Consider the following 22,028-nt stretch of genomic DNA (forward strand, 5'->3'; position numbering starts at 1 on the left):
AGGAACTTGACTGCGTGGAGCCGGCGCGGGAGGAACTTGACTGCGTGGAGCCGGCGCGGGAGGAACTTGACTGCGTGGAGCCGGCGCGGGAGGAACTTGACTGCGTGGAGCCGGCGCGGGAGGAACTTGACTGCGTGGAGCCGGCGCGGGAGGAACTTGACTGCGGGGAGCCGGCGTCGGCGGAACTTGACTGCGGGGAGCCGGCGTCGGCGGAACTTGACTGCGGGGAGCCGGCGTCGGCGGAACTTGACTGCGGGGAGCCGGCGTCGGCGGAACTTGACTGCGGGGAGCCGGCGCGGGAGCTTCGGGAACCCACGACGTCAGCACCGCCGCCCGCCGTCGGCGTTGACGGCCAAGCCGAGGCTTTTGCTGAGGGCCTTCAGGTGGCAGGGGCGGCAGAATAGCCCCATTAGGCCGCAGTGAGCCTGGGCGTCCCCGCAGACCACCCCGGGGGGGTCCCCGATAGATGGCCCACCGGGATCCCAGGTAGGAGTCTTTGGCCAAGATTTCAGAACGGGATATAAAGTGCGACGGGTGGAAAGAAAAATTACCAGGGGAAACGGAGGGCGTGAAATCAAAATCCAGGTCGGAGTCGGAATCAGAATGGAAATCATATGAATCGTGATCTTCAAAATCAGAAAAATCTGAATCTAAAAAAACGTGGCGAGGCAGAATATAATCAGGGGAACATGCGGATGGTCGTCGGCGTGTACGCCGGTGCTGGATTTTTCCCGCTGGGTCCACTAGTGGCTGCGTCATTCTGTCAGGAATGAACGGGCAGGCAGGCAGGTTGTTATGGACCCAAATGCAGGGAAAACGAAAAAGGCAGCGAGGCAGGTGGCAGAGAACTCAAAAGGGCTTTAATGATAACTAACAAAAGGCACAAAGTACAAAACAAAGGCTGTGGTGATCAAAAAACTATCAACAAATAACTTAGGTCACTAACAAAGGCTGAATATCAAAAACTTACTGAGACGAACACGAGGGCTAGGACTGGACTTCAACTTTGACGCAGGCACAGACATTGACATAGACATAGACAATGACGCAGCAAGGAGTGAACAGAAAATGGGAGCATATATACACAAGCAGACAAGGGATAACGAGACAAGGAACAGCTGGGTAACACAGGTGGATGCAGATTGCCGAATACACTGGGAAAACACACACAGGTGAGAGTAATGGGTAATCACAGGACAAGTCACACAAGGAGAAACCAAACACAAAACCTAACAAAAAACATCATTACGCTTGATAACACTTAAAAGTTAGGTGTTTTCCCCACGTTTCAATTGAATTTCCACGTGTGTCTAGCTATACAGGGTGACCCCAAAAAAAGTTTACACTGCCATAATACAACTTAAATGCCATGTTTATTCATCTTAGAATTAGAATTGAATCACAAATTATACATTATTGTAAAGAACATGTACAGTACACTCTATTTTTCAATGTGTCCTCTCTTAAGTGTCATAACAGCCTCCAGGCACCTGCGGAACGCTTGACAGGTCTTCTTTATGTAGGATGCTGTCATCTTTTCCCAAGATCTAACAATGGACCTCTCCAAGGCTGCCACAGAAGTTTGTGGCTTCTTACAGGCACTGTCCTCCACAGTTGCCCATATGCTATAATCCAGGGGATTGAGATCTGGACTCTGGGGTGGCCACATATCACCTTGTCAATCAACTTTTTGGTCCGCACAGATCGTCACTTCCAGACCCAGGTTTTCGTGAGGCTGTTCCAGTATCTTTCAGCTTCTTTTTAACTTTGTAGACTGCACATCTGGATATTCTCAGATTTGCTGCAATCTCAGTAGGTGTCAGACCGGCATGCAGCAATTCAGCTACAGCTAAAGTTTTCTTCATTTTCAGCAGAAGCACAGGAATTGTAGAGATGAGAGATTACCAGCTGCATTGAGTGACCTTAATGTATCAATTAACCATGACAACCTATTTAGATATGTTTCAATGGCTTTTAAACAAGCAGTCAACTGAGTGTAAACTTTTTTTTGGGTCACCCTGTAAGTTCTAGTTAAGTATTAAGTTAGTCTAAACTGTAATTTCTGATAGGTATAGGATTTTGAGTTTTTGCAGTGTTCAAAATAAATGCTGTGCTGTATTGGAGCACATTAGGCACCAGTGCTACTTGGTGTTTTATCCAGCAATGACTACTGAGCTAAAATTGACAGTTAGCATTATTAAGTTTTTATTTTACACCCTAATCACTCTACAGCGCCGTTTTCACAGATTAAATAAAGCCTGTATATAAGAGCTAGCCACGCATCGACAGTGGTCATAATGAATAGACACCTAGCCCTCCGCAGGGATAACGTTAAGTGAGCGAGTGACAGTAACGTTATATATGAGCACTAAAAGAGGTTTACTACTTTAAGATAGCGGCTGTTTTATTAACGCCGCCGATTCGGTCATTTTGCATCTGATTCTACGTACATGTGATATCTATGACACGCATCAGACGCTACCCGCTACCACCGTAGCAACATGCGGGAGTGTTTTTTAGCAACGTCGGCACAGTTTGTAATGGCTGTCGGCTGCAGTAAGGTATTTTTTTATTGCTTCTTCTTTTACGCATGTGACGTCACCGCGTTGTCCCGCATTAAAAGGAGTCCGGACAAAACGTGATGCTTAGAGCTAGCAAAATTAAACGATTCCTCGAGGTGAATAAAATTACTCGGATCAGTTTTTAAACTCGAGTTCCTCGAGTATTCGTATTAACTCGATAATACAATGTCCAGAAAAGTCTGATAGAACAATTACAACAGCAGTTATAATTGAGAACAGCCAAACCCCAGCTATAACAATGTGCTTACACTTGTGCAACCTCAGTTATTTATTCGATTCCCTCTTTAGGAACGATGCCACCCTCAAACAAGTTAACTCAGTCAGAGGTCAACATATTTTGATTGATCTCAATTTGATTTTACTGAATAAAAATAAATAAATAAATGAAAAAAAACTGATATTTGAACAGGGCAGTGGTGCGTAGTCATTTTACATCCACATGTGACAGAGCAAATGATGATGTTTGTGTTTGTTATTTATTGTTCCACCCAGGAGTGACAAAATATATTGTTCTCCCTGTGTCCTGCTGTACATGTTGCGCCTCAGTGACTGAGGATGTTAAGTTTATGGCCATATACTGTATTGTCTTTGGCGTTAAAGTGCTGCAGGAGCTGTTTATTTTAGAGTTGTGTTGTATTCTCAGTGATTATAGTGTGACCTCTCACCGTGCTGCCGAGCCGCCATCAATTGTGCCTGTTCTATCTCGAGAGCGGGCGACAGCTAACGCTTTTTTATCTTCAGCCGTCTCCAAGGCACTCGTAGGAAAAGCGGGCGGGTGCATGGAGATAATGGATCTGTCAAGTGGGCAGGTCATGTGGCCGGTCGCACGCTGCCATCTAACAGGCTGTGCAGATTAGGCAAATGATTTGGACTGTCCATCACGAGGAAGCATGATTGCGACAAGCAGACGCTCTCTCACCTGTAATGGTTTACTCGTGCGCGGAGAGAAAAAAAATACTGCAAAGTCTTCAGCTCCAGCTCCGATTTGATATTCTCGCTCTGTGCCCAATGACTCACTTCATTACTTCCTTTTTGTGTCTGCCGCCGATAATTTTACGTTCCCTCTGTTCTTTTTTGCAGAGCGCAAAGTTGGAATCAAAGTAAGAAAAAGGAGAATAGGAAATAGGTGTCTAATTTATTCCGGCAATTTTTTTCCCATTTTTTTTTTTTTTTAATAGAAGGCTTGACAGACAACTCTGAAAATGTGTCTTTGTCTGTGCCGGCTGTTTAACAGAGAGAAGGTGAATAAGGCAATGGAAGTTCATTCATTTGTCACATGTGAAATATCATACCATGGCATGAATCATAATGTGTTTTTCTGCTTTTCAACTCAGAATACTTGGCAGACAAATTCCTCTTTCAATTTTTTTCCCCCATTGTTGCCCTATGTCTGCTTTACAAGCAAGAGTAGCTATAAGCGTGCTATAAGTAACAATAAAGATTTGAAACCTACCAAATTGTTATTATTTTTTTTTAAATCAATATATCTAATCAACATATCTGCGCCAAACTTCCCGTACTTGATGAGACTGGAACCCTGAAAGGGTCCTGTAGGGGTCATTTGCATCAACCCTACAGCAACAACCCTACTCTTTCTATTCCTCTTGTGCTTTATCTCCATTGCTGATTTCAATAGTAGTAGTATTTTTTTATTTATTATTTTATTCTATTCGTGATCAAATTCAATTTTATGTATAATTTTATTTCCTGTTTCGACTGACTTTGTTTTTATGTTTTATTGATTTAATGTGATTTCTATGATCTTCATGTGATGTAAAGCACTTTGAATTGCCTTGTGTTGAATTGTGCTATATAAATAAATTTGCCTTGCCTTGCCTACAGCGACAACTAGTGGCGACAGAAAGTCATTAATTTTACTTACAAGTATACATGGTGTCCAGTTCCTTTCAGGTTGGTCAGTGTAGTTACAAGACGTCTTGTAGAACTACATTTTAAAGCACATGTCCACATGTCTGTCTGTTGCCATGACTACCCTTTGTTCGCCATTGGAGTAGATTTTTTTCAGGGACTTCTGCAGCTTGTACAGCCACTAAATTTTGCATACTTGGTCGAATTGGCCCAATTAGAAGATTATTATTATTATGTTTTAATAAGGGCGTGGCTACACAGCTCAGTAGCGCCTCCTTTTTTATAGGGCACTTTTCAATAGGTTTTTTTTTTCACCTAGGTGTATGTGTGAATGAATATCTCATCTCAAGATATAGAAAAACATCTCTGGCAGCCATGCTCACAAAACAAAAAATGTTCCACACATAAAAAGAGGAGAGTTTCCAGGGGGACGATCTACTACCACCCGGAGCTGTGTGACGTCTGAGTTGCGCCAAACTGTGAGGGCTTGTTCAGTCCTGCTTGCAGGTCTAGTTTGATTCAGCTTTCGTAGTGGTTTCAATCACGTTGTGAAGATTTTCCTTCTCTACTTAGTTTATTTGAACTTTCAGGGCTGGCCACTCCCATCCAAGATGTATGCGTACACGTTTCCTCTTGTTAAAGCAACACTAGATAACTTTTCAACCTTTATAAATTATTTTGATAACATTTGTGATGATACAGTGGGGCAAATAAGTATTTAGTCAACCACTAATTGTGCAAGTTCTCCCACTTGAAAATATTAGAGAGGCCTGTAATTGTCAACATGGGTAAACCTCAACCATGAGAGGCAGAATGTGGAAAAAAACCCAGAAAATCACATTGTTTGATTTTTAAAGAATTTATTTGCAAATCATGGTGGAAAATAAGTATTTGGTCAATACCAAAAGTTCATCTCAATACTTTGTTATGTACTCTTTGTTGGCAATTACAGAGGCCAAACGTTTTCTGTAACTCTTCACAAGCTTTTCACACACTGTTGCTGGTATTTTTGCCCATTCCTCCATGCAGATCTCCTCTAAAGCAGTGATGTTTTGGGGCTGTCGTTGGGCAACACGGACTTTCAACTCCCTCCACAGATTGTCTATGCGGTTGAGATCTGGAGACTGGCTAGGCCACTCCAGGACCTTGAAATGCTTCTTACGAAGCCTCTGTTTTTGATTCAAGTCACGAGTCTCTTCTAGTTCAGTGCAAAATTCAGTCATATTTACAACAACAACAACAACAAAAATCATACCATTAAAACTATTTAAGCTATTACTAATAAGTACACGCAAGTGCTATGCACGTCTTTTTTGTTCATTACTTTCTGCCATACATATCTGAATATGTTAATTAGGTTATATTTTATAAACAAATATATATAAACATTAGTGCTGTCAAACGATTAAAAAATTTAATCTAGTTAATCATATGTCAATTGTGTGATTAATCATGATTAATCACATTTCCTTCGGGATGAATAAAGTTGCTCTTCAGGAAAAAAAATCTAGGAAAATACTATAATTGACTTAAAAATTGTTTTAAGATGAAATGTATGATGTGTGAATGAATTAATAATTAACCAAATAGAGTTTTAAAATTTTATTTAACAACTCAGCTCGTATAAAATAAAAAATAAAAAAAATTGTCTGTATTATACAGCAAAGAGTTTTAACAGATTAAAGTGCCTCAGACTAACAATGTGGCTCAAGTACCGTTTGGCATATTACCCAAAATTGACTCCCAATTTACAAAGCAGACAAGCACAATACAGTAACAATAGCTAGTATTTCAAAAAATGTGTAAACAACTTGTCTGTTAAATTCAACATTTGAAAACAAATAAATGCAGCACTTGCAGTTTTACACTATATGGCCTGAAAGCTTAGTGAGATATATATATATATATATTTTAAACAATTTTCACACACTTAACTGAAAAACATTACACTAAACTGTGTGTAAAGGTGTTTAGAAACACTAAGTTAGCCATACTCTTATTATTATTTTTTTTAACCAACTTCTCAGGCAAACTAGCTTGTTGACATTTTCAGATAACAGAGCAGATCTTTTCTTTTGAACAATGTACCCTGTCAAAGAAAATAGTCTCTCGCAAGGAGGCAGGTGTGACCAGATACTTTTTTTGCCAGGTGGGCCAGCTTACTGTGGGCACTATTGTGCGCAGACCACCACTGTAGTGGACATGGTCCATTCTGGCACTGCCTTGTACCGGTCTAGTGGTTCGTCATTGGTTGTTGCTGTTTGTTGTCATTGGATTTTCAAAGCCCTCGTCTTCGACTATGTTAATGGGTCTACACTCTACAGTCTCTGGCTACCCCTGTAGCGATAGCAGTAGTGAACCTACTTGGTTTCTTTTTGTTGGCAAGTCCGAGTCCGCACTCTGCCAGTGAAGCTTGATGACTCCGGCTTGTTCCTGCAGTGTTAGCGTCATTGCTAACACTAGCGAAGATGTGCCTTGCCCGAAGGTGGTACTTTAGGCTGGTTGAGCTTCGATCCGAAGGACAGTTCATTACAGCAGTATGTGCACACAACTTTGGTTTTATCCAGGTTTCCATTAGGCAGCTTTTTAAAACGGAATTTGGTCATCATCCTCACTCATCGTGGCTGGCTGCATTATGTCCTGCATTGCCGCGCGGAGAATGTAAACATTAGCGTGTGGGACTACGGGAGGCAGTTGTGGCCAAACTTAGTGTGAGCGGTAAATTACGTTATTTTTTTTTTAATGCGTTAATATTTCCAGATTAATCATGGTCGTTAACGCGTTATTTTTGACAGGCCTAATAAACATATTTTCTTTAATATACATTTTTTTAATGTCCTAATATAGCTGTTCATTGTACATAATTCATAAGTAAATATATTGCATATATTTCGTAATGGACTAATTAAATCAAACAGAGTGAGGGTTGATCTATTGAGGTACCGTATTGGCACGAATATAAGACGGCCCTGATTATAATACAACCCCCTCTTTTTCAAGACTCAAGTTTGAAAAAAGACTTTTTGAACACCAAATTAATTTTTATACAGAAAATAATTACAGTGCATCCGAAACAAATGATTATTTGCCTGGTACACCAGACTCACCCCTGTTCCAGCTATTGAGTTTGGCCACCATTCAGGGGATACAATTTCCAGGGCGGAGCAAGCCACAGCAAACAGACAGCGGAGTGGACCAATCAGCGACGGGCAGACGTGACGTTAGTAAAACGACGAGGGCAGGACGAGGGACTTGCGCGCAGAAGTAAACATACGAGGAGAGCGGAGTTTATTCAACATGGCTAGCGCGAGACAGACTGTTGTCAATGAGTCGTGTCGATGTGTTTTTGGTAATTTAAAACTGATTTTACCGTGGATTGGAAAATATTCTTGGCTCTCCTGTTCACCATCTGTGTTGTTGTGGAGACGACTTTCGACGCGCAAGAGTGACGTTGCTCGTTAAGAACACGCAAATAAACGAATCTGATTTGTCGATTGATTTTGTACCTGCTCGAGAGGCCGTTAATGGGCTGGGTCCCAGACTTTTCTCTCAGTGTTTGAAAAATACAGGGAGAACAGTCTGGCCGTGCCAGGCAAAATGATTATACCAATATATTTGAGAGAAAAAGCATGTTATGTTGCCTCATTCAAATCTTAATATCTGAACATTTAAATATGTAAAGTGCTATCAAATTCGTAAATGAATGGTTTATTTACATTTCAAAAACCAGAAGCCAATCAATTGTGATAAAACAACAACATTTCAATAACTGCATTAACCATCAAAGTCTAACTGTAACTGTAGTCTTGAAACAAATCTGAATAAGGAAAAACATTGCAATAAAATAATGCAAACTGGTTAAACTAAAAAGGGTAGCTGAGATCTGTCATGACAGAACATCGCTTCAATGATATCGGGCGCCATCTAGCATCATGAATGGGTATAATGTCTAGACCGCGAATATAAGACAACCTCCTCTTTTTCAATGTTATTTAAATGCGAAAAACACAGTCTTATATTCGGGCCATTATGGTCATTTAATGCTATGCATTTTTTTTTTTTTTGGGGGGGGGGGGGGGGGGGTTATTAAAATGTGAAACATCAATATTTCCTGTAAAAAGTGAAGGGATTTTCTCAATAATATGTACTGTAATCATGACTTAATTGCTGTGTTAATGTAACATATGGGCTGACTTTTGTACAATTACAGAAACAGGTAGAGTAGGTTTATATCAAAATCACCCCAAAAACCTAGGAGATCTGAGACACAGTTTTACTGTAAATTATTTAAAAAGGGAGTTCATATTCTGTTCCCTGTTGTGTAACAAATTGGATGGCTGAAATATAAATTTTCAATACAAGTCAGACTGGTTCAACACTGCCTCAAACTAATTGTACTGAATGAATGTAATGTAATGGAATGCATGATGATTAATACACAGAGGTCCCTTCATCAATATAATTTCTGATTAAATTTATGGTGGAAAAAACAACAACTTTTTTTCTCCAAATTCCTTCCAAACTGTTTTTTCTCTTTCACTCTTAATAAAAACAGCAGCTAACATGCTTGTTTTATAACAAAGGACATTTCTGAGAGGAAAGTTTACTGTGGGAAAACAGAAGCTGATAAAAAGAGACAAACATACACACAAAAAAGCAAGCAGGCATTTTACGACCAGAGTCTTATCAGTAAAGTCTAACTATGCCCCTCTTACCAATTCTTAGAAAGCACCCAGGGGAACACTTCATGCTGACAGCTGTAACAAGGTGCTTTGTGTAGGGGTGGGGGTGTTTCTGTGTGTGTTTGTGTGTGCGTGCGTATGAGAGTGTATATGTGACAAAAGATGCCAAAGGATACAACCCCGTAAAGAAAATCTAATTAAAAATCTATACAGCCACGAGGGACGGAGCATGAGCTGCCTCTCTCTCCCTCTCTTTCTCCAGTGAACATCTGAGCTGAAAGACTTGATAGACGTTGTAGTCTATCATCTCACTCCCACAGAGATAAAGAGGAATGTTATGGGAAACCAAAGTGATAGAATAATTCTGGGAATGTCACTAGTCGGAGATCCTGCGAGTCCAATTTCATCCCGTAAGTATGGTAAAGCAGCACTCCAAAAGTACTACCATTTGGAACTGAAACTAAATTTTCAAGAGGCACAAAACTTATCAGCTGTTATACAGTCAAGCACTTATATAATGAACACTGATATAATTCTCATGTTTTTGTCTCTGTATACCATCACATCTTATTTGTCATAATTGATATGGATTACATACATTCACTATTTACGGCTTTAGTTGATTTAATATATCTGAAAAGGGACATGTAGATATATTGATTTGCAATGAATCGTAGACTTCACTATCAGTTGACGGGCCGATCTGTAGGGGGCCTATTTTCAAAAACCTAAAATTAAAAATATTTTCAAAACCAAAGCCGCTAGCAACCTAAAAACCGAAACAGGCAGCTCCCATACGCATATGGCGGAAAACACAGACAAGACTGAAAAGCAGCTTCTGCTCTTGCAACTCTCTATAAAATAAAATGCTGTAATTTAAGCCAAAAGATCTGTTGTGTTTGATAGAACAATATGTCTATATACTGCCATAGCAGATTCATGGCGCATTAAGCCCCTAACTATTTTTAATTTGTCCCTTTTACCCTGGAAACCCCCATTTACAGACATTGTGCAACCGCGTTTGTTTCAACCTAGCCATAAAAAGGAAGTAAGTAATCGTATTTATTAATCGAAATGGCTGTCATTTTTAGCTTAGAATCAATATTTGATGTCTAATATTTCATTTAAAAAAAAAATTTAAAAAAAGACTTTAAAAAATATTCACTTGTAAAATTTTTAACTTTTAAACAAATTACATCACAATGAAAAAATTGGCATCTGTAAAAAAGTCACAGATATCTACCTCATAACTATCGCTTAATTGTATTTTTTTCGTTGCTGTCGCATTTCCCCCAATATATTAGATGATAAATAATCCAAAAAAAGAAAAAAGAAAAAAAAACGTTTAAAAGGGTAAATACAGTGGGGTAAATAAGTATTTAGTCAACCACTAATTGTGCAAGTTCTCCCACTTGAAACTATTAGAGAGGCCTATAATTGTCAACATGGTTAAACCTCAACCATGAGAGACAGAATGTGGAAAAAAAACAAAATTATTGATTTTTAGATAATTTATTTGCAAATCATGGTGGAAAATAAGTATTTGGTCAATATCAAAAGTTCATCTCAATACTTTGTTATGTACCCTTTGTTGGCAATAACGGAGGCCGAATGTTTTCTGTAACTCTTCACAAGCTTTTCACACACTGTTGCTGGTATTTTGGCCCATTCCTCCATGCAGATCTCCTCTAGAGCAGTGATGTTTTGCGGCTGTCGTTGGGCAATTAGTGGTTGACTAAATACTTATTTGCCCCACTGTACATGAAAAAGAAAATGTCGACCACTCCTTGATGTCTGAGATTTCTGCATCGCGACCCTTGTTATATTACCATGTTTCACCCATAAAATCCCCCAAAAATCCAGCTATGGCCATTCACAGCTGTGTCTTGACACTCAGTGATACATGCTACATGAAGTTTTTGGATCGAAACAAGGTAAGTAGGAATTAATATCTCGTTAAAGTCATGGCGTCTGTAATTCTGCTCTTGTGTGCTCTCAACTCCAGATAGGGCTTTGCTTTTATTTATTTATTTTTGCCCTCTTGTTCAAAAATTGTCTTCCCACAGAAAATTGAGATTTTAAGCTTTCCAGTGATGTATCAAACATGCATATCGGACAATTTTGAAATTTGGCCAAATTGGGGGTCTCAGAGCGGAACTTCAAGTCACCTGAGTGTTTTCCACCATATATGAGTCTCCATGAGCAGCGACATAAAACAATTCGAAGTCATTCACTAATAAAATCTCGATTAATCATTTTCTATAAAGTATAACAAAACTTAAAATGGCTATAAAAATTCTCAAATTTTACGCTAGATGCACAAAAATCACCAAATTCAGAGATAATCAACTACAGTGCCTTGCAAAAGTATTCGGCCCCCTTGAACCTTGCAACCTTTCGCCACATTTCAGGCTTCAAACATAAAGATGTAAAATTTTAATTTTTTGTCAAGAATCCACAACAAGTGGGACACAATCGTGAAGAGGAACAAAATTTATTGGATAATCGAAACTTTTTTAACAAATAAAAAACTGAAAAGTGGGGTGTGCAATATTATTCGGCCCCCTTGTGTTAATACTTTGTAGCGCCCCCTTTTGCTCCAATTACAGCTGCAAGTCGCTTGGGGTATGTTTCTATCAGTTTTGCACATCGAAAGACTGACATTCTTGCCCATTCTTCCTTGCAAAACAGCTCGAGCTCAGTGAGGTTGGATGGAGAGTGTTTGTGAACAGCAGTCTTCAGCTCTTTCCACAGATTCTCCATTGGATTCAGGTCTGGACTTTGACTTGGCCATTCTAACACCTGGATACGTTTATTTTTTAACCATTCCATTGTAGATTTGGCTTTATGTTTTGGATCATTGTGCTGTTGGAAGATAAATCTCCGTCCCAGTCTCAGGTCTTGTGCAGATACCAACAGGTTTTCTTCCAGAATGTTCCTGTATTTGGCTGCATCCATCTTCCCGTCAATTTTAACCATCTTCCCTGTCCCTGCTGAAGAAAAGCAGGCCCAAACCATGATGCTGCCACCACCATGTTTGACAGTGGGGATGGTGTGTTCAGGGTGATGAGCTGTGTTGCTTTTACGTCAAACATATCGTTTTGCATTGTGGCCAAAAAGTTCAATTTTGGTTTCATCTGGCCAGAGCAACTTCTTCCACATGTTTGGTGTGTCTCCCAGGTGGCTTGTGGCAAACTTTAAACGAGACTTTTTATGGAAATCTTTGAGAAATGGCTTTCTTCTCGCGCACTCTTCCATAAAGGCCAGATTTGTGCAGTGTACGACTGATTGTTGTCCTATGGACAGACTCTCCCACCTCAGCTGTAGATCTCTGCAGTTCATCCAGAGTGATCATGGGCCTCTTGGCTGCATCTCTGATCAGTTTTCTCCTTGTTTGAGAAGAAAGTTTGGAAGGACGGCCGGGTCTTGGTAGATTTGCAGTGGTCTGATGCTCCTTCCATTTCAATATGATGGCTTGCACAGTGCTCCTTGAGATGTTTAAAGCTTGGGAAATCTTTTTGTATCCAAATCCGGCTTTAAACTTCTCCACAACAGTATCTCGGACGTGCCTGGTGTGTTCCTTGGTTTTCATATCGCTCTCTGCACTTTAAACAGAACCCTGAGACTATCACAGAGCAGGTGCATTTATACGGAGACTTGATTACACACAGGTGGATTCTATTTATCATCATCGGTCATTTAAGACAACATTGGATCATTCAGAGATCCTCACTGAACTTCTGGAGTGAGTTTGCTGCACTGAAAGTAAAGGGGCTGAATAATATTGCACGCCCCACTTTTCAGTTTTTTATTTGTTAAAAAAGTTTAAATTATCCAATAAATGTTGTTCCACTTCACGATTGTGTCCCACTTGTTGTTGATTCTTGACAAAAAAATTAAATTTCATATCTTTATGTTTGAAGCCTGAAATGTGGCGAAAGGTTGCAAGATTCAAGGGGGCCGAATACTTTTGCAAGGCACTGTATATTTTCAGGATCAATAGCAATATTTAACATATCATATACGTTACTTTTTCCCAGAAATATCAACTGTTTTTTTTGTTGTTGTTTTTTTTTTTTTTAGTGCAAGCTTTCAACAGCAAGTCAATCACTAAATTTTCACATCAGAAACGTAATACTTGAGGAAAGCATGCAAAATCATCTTAGTTTTATGCAACAAAAGCAAAATTTGCATTTTTCTACATACAATCTAATTTAGGTTGAATTCCGATGTTACCATTGCCTCAGCATGGAGGCACGTCTTACCGGCTACCTGGCCCTCATCGTCTTTTGATTGAAATGTTACATAAAATAAAATACGTAAAATGCTATTTTTTTTGTATGGACGCAGAACTGTCTAAATTACTACTTTTGTTGCCAAAAAACATGCAGTTGGCCAAAAATTACCTGATCATTTGAATGTAAACGCTACTGTGTATGAATACAACATGGCGGCCACCACAAAACAAAGAGGTGAAAATTCTTGTGAATACATGCGTACATCCCACAGTTTCTATAGATATGAACATAGAACAGTCTAGATTCTTGGTTAAAAGTAAAAAAAAAAAAAAAACTGCCAGTTATCATTCCTTTTACGTAAATATTTCGAGCTAAAATTACGCTATTGTGTAAATCCAACGTGGCGGACATCATCACAAAACAAGGAGCTTTTTGAGTTGAAAATTCTTGTAAATAAATGCGTACATCCCTGAATTTCTATAGATATGAACATAGAACAGTCTAGATTATTGGTTAAAAGGAAAAACAAAACAGGCAGTTATCGTTAGTTTTATCAACGTAAATATTTTGAAGTAAAGTTACGGTAATTTTTCCGTGCATTTTTTGACAACGTTTCAAAGTGCATGCATGGGGCTATGTTATATAATTAATTACCTTGAATCCTCGACCAAATCACTCTTGAGACACTCCTGCCTGCTTGTATGCAGTAAAACTTTCGTCCTTTTTCCGCCTAAATTTGGCGTTTGAACGCAGTGTGTGTTTGAGTTTATCACAGTGAAAGTCAAATGCTCTGCCTGAGTCGGCCCCCAACGGGAAGGTGCGGTGCAATGTTTGTGGGAGCCGTCTTGTCAACTGATGGTGAAGTCTAAGAATATAATCCATTTTGAAATGGAATTATGACCAATCATGCCCAAATTTTAAGGCTCTAAAACCTGACTAACATTGAAATAACATTACAGGAATTTAAAATGAAAATTGTGGCAAGGAATATTGCAGTTACACATATCTCAAATGTTGTTTTTGACTATGCAAAACTTAAATCTCTGAAAAACACAAGACACCCCGGTGGTTAAGTGGACATTAAGTCAGGGTTGCTTACTATTTTTTGTCCCAGATCTACTTTTCAAGGAGACAACCTCTCGCAATCTACTTTGGTAGGGTGTTCTAATTTCGACAGCGGGGGCGGTAATGGCGCCTGGAAAGCCCAGTAGCAGTAGATGTTGTATGTCAAAATTATCTGAGTTCTTAAGACTTATGATGTATGTTGCATAAACCCATATGTTGCACACACAACATAAATAACTACTGTATGTACAAATGTTTGCCCACCTCCCCCCCAAAAAATACATTTTTCTTTGTGTTTTTCTTTTTTTAATGCCGCAATCTACCGCCTGCGATCGACTGTTTGATTGTGATCGATGTAATGAGCACCCCCTGAATTAAGTGTACGTCTGTTTAAACTGTGGTAGGTGATTGTTTAGCTATGTTTTCTGAATGCAGCATACTGGTGAGAGAAGACAAAAAACATAAGAAATGCATACCCACCTGCATTTACTGTAAAATTAAGTGATATATGCTAATTTTTTGAGCCCTTTGAATTAAATAGTCTGTGATGAGTAGGGATGGGAATCGAAATCCGATTCCAATTCGGAAAAGGTTCCGAGTGTTTCGAGGCCTCGACATCACAATGAAAAAGCCTTAATGATCCCTTTAACGATTCCTAAAGACGCGTATTGCGTCGTGACGTGTGTTGTTGTCCAGACGCATCAAACTAGCATGGCGGCAAGAACCACTCGCTCCAAAGTTTGACTACACTTCACCAGGAAAGAGTGTGAAAATGAAAGGTTACGACGGGTAAGCACGAGCATTGCAGCCATAAACAGCAATGACAGCACATAGGTTCAAACGCTCGAAAGTGTGTCTTCACTTCACGAGGAAAAATTACAACAAAGCGACTTGCAGTCATTGCAAGGTGAAGATAACTGCATCGGGAGGGAATACGACTGCGCTGTCCTCACAGAGAGGCTAAGGCTCAGTCCTGGCTATACAGCAAGCTAAATTCCCAAATGACGATGCAGAAGACGTTGGTATAATTTGCTGACTTTATTCAACCATCATTTGAAGAGTAAAACTAAGAATAGAAATGAAACAAATCAATTTCGTCCCCAATAACAAACAGGTTTGCATCAACGTAAATCAGCGATGATTAGCTGCTAATAACAGTACGGTTAGCATTCGTTCGCTAGCATTAGCACATCGTTAAAACCACTACACAACTGGATTTAAGTGTCCGATCGCGAGTGGAAACACAACAACAACAACACAAAAGATGATACATACAGGCGCTGCCTCTGTAGATATTAACATTACAATAACAAAGAACGTAGGCTCGTAGAAGTGTTTCCCTCTCTCACTAACTCGCTCACTCACTTGGATGCGGCATTTCTTCTTTGGGTGTAAGCACGCTCTTCTTCACGTGAGCGCATTCTTCTTCGCGTGAGGAAGCGCAAGGGCGCCCCCACTTGAGCGTGTAAGCGCCACAAAAACTAAAAGGCATGCAATTCAATGTAATGGTAAAATAATACACGTTAACCCAGCAGTTCCCAAACTGCGGCCCGCGGCCCAAATACGGCCCGCTTCCACATTTGGTCCGGCCATTTTGAATTTTTTTTTTTCCTCAATCGTGTTATTTATTTTCTGGCCTTTTCCTTGAAGAATTCAGAGAGGGTTATTTGGTTATTATCTATTTAATTAATAGTCTTTTTATTATTAATTATTATTATTATTATATAGAATCCAGAAAGGGTTATTTGATTGTGGCTTTCTGAAAAACAATATTTTTTTACATTTATGCACTTCTGCAATCGTCACACTTTTTCCATTACAAACTGACCCCGGCCCCTCATCAGAGAAGGGAAAAGTTATGTGGCCCTCACAGGAAAAAGTTTGGGGACCCCTGCTTTAACACATATTGCCAAAGGCAGAACAAAAACCTATCTGCCAATATATACCAATATTTTTTATTTCTATTAGATAAATGTTTCAGTAAAATGTTACACATTCTTGTGTATTTGCTACTTATTGCCACAGTTAACAATGAGGCTTTGGGCCTCTTTTGATCTCGTTGTGAGTTTGTAAGGTTGTGACTTCTGATTAAACAAACTCGATGCCAATCAAAACGTTTGTTCTTCTTTTTCCCCAAATTAGAATCGATAAGAGAATCGATAAAGAATCGAATCGTTAAGCAATATCGATAATGGAATCGGAATCGTAAAAATCCTATCAATTCCCATCCCTAGTGATGAGCCCTTTGAATTAAATAGTCTGTGACTGAATTTGAGTCCAGTCCTATTTGTGAAGATTATCAAGAATGAGGGAATGCTTATTTCAAATATAATTAATCTCATTGGGAAATTTGTGTTTTCAAAGTCCAAACATCAATTTTGTATAGTGTGATTTGGAGCTTATCCCAGCTAACTTTGGGAGGGATGCTGGTTACCTTCTGTACTGATTGTCTCTTAATTGAGAGAGAAATACAAAGTAAATTCACCATTCTCACTCCCGTTCTGACCATTGGATAAATTAGTTGTAAATGAGCCTAAAGTGCATTCTCGGAATGTGGCAAGATGGCAGAAAACCCATGCAAAGCATGGAGAAAGTATGACACACAAGCACATCAATGAACAACACCTTGAAGACATGTTTCTCATTATTTCATTGTTTTCTTACCTGAGATGCTCAAGTACATGGCGGGACTGGTCACATTATCGCCCGTCATCTCGTTCACGGCCTCCACGTGATAGCGTCCCGCGTCCGCTGTGGTAGTTGCTAGGACAACCAGCTGATTATCCAAGGTGATGGTTCTGTGAGAGACACGCATAGAGAAAGTTACAAAACAATAAAACTCCGGGTCGCTACATTGATAAACCGACCTATTGGGAGGAGAGAATTTAGGATGTTGGGAATCTCAAGAAACAAAGCAACAATTAAATGAAAGCGTCAGACAGGAACGAGGTTTCAGCTAGACTATTAGTATGGCCATTGTTATTTTGTGCTATTGTGCATCAGTCTCTCTGCTGATCCATCGTCATTTTGCCCGGAAACTAGCTAGAATCAATAGCGCTGGCAAAGGACAATAACAATAGACCTGATTTTTCAGAGGAGAGTCTTACAGTGTTTTGTGTCAAGCACGTTGAGTGACTAACAAGTTTCAACCCGGTGCTCTGGGAGGTGACACACAGGTTGATGGTTTATTGATGCTACTTATGTTGTTGTTGTTTTTTTATTATTATTATTATTATTATTATTATTATTCTTGCAGCAACTAGAACCCCCAATACATTTTGGAAAACATGAACTCTAGTGGTAAGACAAAATCAATATTAGAAAAGGCAGAAGAAAGCATATTAAAGCATGAAGAGTGCCTGATTTCTTCTGTCTTCTGTACACTGTGTTCTGATACATGGGACCCTGGGAGACCCACTAAAGATTTTAGGCCACATGAATAACACATTGAGTGGGATAAGATATGTGCATAAAAATTATTAATGTTGTCTATAGACAGTTTTTTGAAGATAAGTATGTCTGTAGGCACAGTTGGCAAGGGTTAGTGTGCTGCGTGTGCTATAAAAACTGTTTGGCAGACTTTGACAAGTGAAATGAAAAAAAAAAAGGCTTATTAAACACTTATTAGAACCAATAGGATAGCATGACTGAAAGACTCACCAGATGATAATTAACAAACAATTAAAATGTAATTAAGATAATAGTCGGCCATTACTTAACCTTTCATGGGGGATCCGGTTATTTCGTCAGCAATGATTGCTGAATTTTAGAAGAGGGTGTAAGGAATCTGTGACAATCCTCAGCACCTTGTGAAGGGCACTGGATAGATTGTAGAAAGCATTTGTTGATCTGCTCACAGTCCTTCGTCAAGCTGTAGCATAGCTGTTAGGGCTGCTGTTATTATTACTCCAATACCAAGAAAAAGTGGTTAAAGTGGCCCTGTAAAGAGTCAAAAACGTGCTCAATGATCCCTCTCTAGAAAGATGAGGGGATGTTAAAGGAGAGAAATTCCCCTGAAAATGCAATCTCGGCTGGAACTACTCATGGGAAGAGAATATTTCAAAATCTGCCTTTCAAGAACTTTCCAGTTTGTTGTTGCTATTGCCTTTCAACCTTCATTTGGGCATTAACTGTTTGATCGTAATCTACTTCCAATGAGCTAGTTTCGCTGAATCAGTGATGGACCCTGGTATTCCAGCACTACACTCCAGACAAAATACAAAAACATGAACAACTACTATATCACAATTCATAATCCGTACTTCCACTAATAAAGCCAATGTATTAATTTATTGGTTTGTTAATATATTTTGACATTCTTTAGGAGCAATCCAAACGTTGTTTAACATGTACCACAGTAAGTCACAACATGTTGGGCAATTCTGAGGTTAAGTGGTAGCGATACATCATTTTATATCGTCTTTTTATACAGCTCAATTTTCTATCATCTTTGAATTTCAATGTACAGGGGTACCTCTACATATGAATTTAATTTGTTCCAGGACCAGGGTTGTAAGTCAAAATGGTTGTACAGTGTATCACAGAAGTGAGTACACCCCTCGCATTTCTGCAGATATTTAAGTATATTTTTTCATGGGACAACACTGACAAAATGACACATTAACACAATGAAAAGTAGTCTGTGTGCAGCTTATATAATAGAGTTAATTTATTTTCCCCTCAAAATAACTCAAAATATAGCCATTAATATCTAAACCCCTTGCAACAAAAGTGAGTACATGGGAAAAGTGAGTACACCCACATGGGAACTACGTACATCCCTAAATGTCCAAATTGAGTATTGCATGTTCCCTCCAAAATGTCATCTGACTCGTTACAGGAGTGCTGTCAGCATTGCTGCAGAGAATGAAGAGGTGGGGGGTCAGCCTTTTAGTGCTCAGACCGTACGCTGTACTCTACATCAAATTGGTGTCCATGGCTGTCACCCCAGGAGGAAGCCTCTTCTGAAGACGGTACACAAGAAAGCCCGCAAACAGTTTGCTGAAGACATGTCAAAGCACATGGATTACTGGAACCATGTCCTATGGTCTGATGAGACGAAGATTAGTTTGTTTGGTTCCGATGGTCTCGAGCATGTGTGGCGGCGACCAGGTGAGGAGGGCAAAGATAAGTGTGTCATGCCTACAGTCAAGCATGGTGGTGGGAATGACCACCCCACCGCTTCAATCTCTGTAGCAATGCTGACAGCACTTCTGTAATGAGTCACATGACATTTTTAGAGGATAAATGACAAGCAGTACTCAGTTTGGAAATTTAGGGATGTACGTAGTTCCCATGCGGTGTACTCACTTTTGTTGGCAGGGGTTTAGATACGTATTAATGGCTATATTTTGAGTTATTTAGAGGGGAAAATAAATTAACTCTTGTATATAAGCTGCACACAGACTACTTTTCATTGTGTCAAAGTGTCATTTTGTCAGTGTTGTCCCATGAAAAGATTTACTTAAATATCTGTAGAAATGCTAGGGGTGTACTAACTTTTGTGATACACTGTGTGTCGAGTGGGATTTTCCCATAAGAATACATTATATAATTTGATTAATTCCACGGCCCAAAAACTTACGCCAAACCCATCATAAATACTGCAGGTAGAATTACATATAGTAATTACACATAGCCAAACTAATCATTATAAATACCGTATTGGCCCGTATATAAGACGACCCTGATTATAAGATGACCCCCTCTTTTTCAAGACTCAAGTTTGAAAAAAGACTTTTTGAACACCAAATTCATTTTTTTTTAGAAAATTACAGTACATCTGAAAGAAATTATAACAATATATTTGAGAGAAAAAGCATGTTATTTTGCCTCATTCAAATCTTAATATCTGAACATTTAAATATGTAAAGTGCAATCACATTAGAAAATGAATGGCTTATGGTTTTTGAAACGTAAATAAACCAATCTATTGTGATTAAACAACAAAATTGCAATAACTGCATTAACCATCAAAGTGAAGTCTAACTGTAACTGTTGTCTTGAAACAAATTTGAATAAGGAAAAACATTGCAATGAAATAATGCAAACTGGTCATGACAGAACATCGCTTCACTGATAAATGGCGCCATCTAGCGTCATAAATGGGGAGAGTAGCTGAGAGCTATCATGAAGGAACATCGCTTCAATGATATCTGGCGCCATCTAGCGTCGTGAATGGGTATAATGTCTAGACCGCGAATATAAGACGACCCCCTTTTTCAATCTTATTTCAAAGCAAAAAACCGTCTTATATTCGGGCCAATATGGTACAAATCGGAATAATGATAATATAATAATAATCTAACGAATCGGGTTCTAATGTGGCGGGTGTGTTTTACAAGGTGTTCCTGAACGTACCGTATGACTGACAAAAGAGTGATCGAGTTTTTACTTTCACTTTTCATATTCTGTTGTTGTTGGCATTGGCTTGGCCAGAGAAGAGCAGTGTGGTCTTGCACAAATTCTGAAATCAATGATTAAAAACCTGAAGAAGCTGGCGACTTCCTTTCCGATGTTGCAATAATAATAACTGTCACCTTAAAGCAGTGCTTCTCAATTATTTTCTGTTACGCCCCCCCAAGGAAGACGTAAATGTTTCGCGCCCCCCCCAACTCTCTGCCACCACTGTAAATAGTATCATTCGTCTATATTACTATTATAAGTACGCCTCAGCCTAACATTGTGTCCTTTTTTTCTATTAAAGAAAAAAAGTAACATAGATCAACTTATAATAAAGTATAACTTTTTTAACATTGTGTTGCTTGTAACAGAAAAGACTTAACGCGCATCAATTTGCCTGAAGTTAAAAAAAAAAAAAAAAAAAGTCACATCCAAACTGTAAAAATACACTCAAGGTACATTTTTGACCATTTGATACTGAAAAATAAAATGTAATAAAATCAGTAAATAATAACAAATTCAAATTGATTAGAAACATTTACTCTTCAGGACAACGTGCCAAAACATTTGACCGAAAAACAAAACTGAATAGAAGGGGGGGAAAAAAAGTCTTTGGACAGAAGGAAAGTTTTTATTTTCGCTGATTCACCACAGTGCTCACTGGTTTACTGATATAACACTGACAAAGCGGGACGATTGTGACAATTGGCAATATTCGGCACATTTTCGCTGAAAAACAATCAAGCGGCTTATCAATGAGATTGAGGTCGAATGTCTTTAAGTGGCGTCTTAACTGATTTGGCTTCTCCGCTATAATCATTTTTAGACTCAGTAAACAGTGGTCTTTCCTCATTTCCCACTATATTAAAAGTCAAAGGCAAACGGCCCCAAAAAAGTACATTCTCGGCGGCCGAGGTAGAACCGTAGGTGAGGGCGGTGGTCGTGACGATCCCAAGCCGAAAACGGCACTTCTCGGCCGGACACGTGAGAACCGAAGAAGACAGTGGGTCGCTGCGTGAGTCCAGCTCTGCATGAGTCTCTTCCGTGTGCTCTTGCTTACTTCAAAAATACTGCACGCACTTTGAAAATGAGAGCGCCACTGCCACCCACGGAGCGGATGTGCAAGGACACTTTATTCTAGTACGGCAAAAAAAATTAAAAAAATAAAAGCATGTTCCCCGAGGTCACTC

At 39.3% G+C, this 22,028-nt stretch overlaps 1 protein-coding gene across 2 annotated transcripts in view; it reads right to left on the bottom strand.

Annotated features, from left to right (window-relative positions):
• Positions 1-22,028, bottom strand: part of sdk1b (sidekick cell adhesion molecule 1b) — a 620,017-nt gene that overhangs the window by 304,167 nt on the left and 293,822 nt on the right. For both annotated transcript variants that reach the window (XM_057843728.1, XM_057843727.1), the window contains exon 5: positions 17,101-17,234. In XM_057843728.1, the coding sequence (XP_057699711.1) occupies positions 17,101-17,234 (134 nt within the window). The remainder of the gene's footprint in view (positions 1-17,100; positions 17,235-22,028) is intronic.

This window comes from Corythoichthys intestinalis, chromosome 8 (genome assembly GCF_030265065.1).
Source record: "Corythoichthys intestinalis isolate RoL2023-P3 chromosome 8, ASM3026506v1, whole genome shotgun sequence".
Lineage (NCBI taxonomy): Eukaryota > Metazoa > Chordata > Actinopteri > Syngnathiformes > Syngnathidae > Corythoichthys > Corythoichthys intestinalis.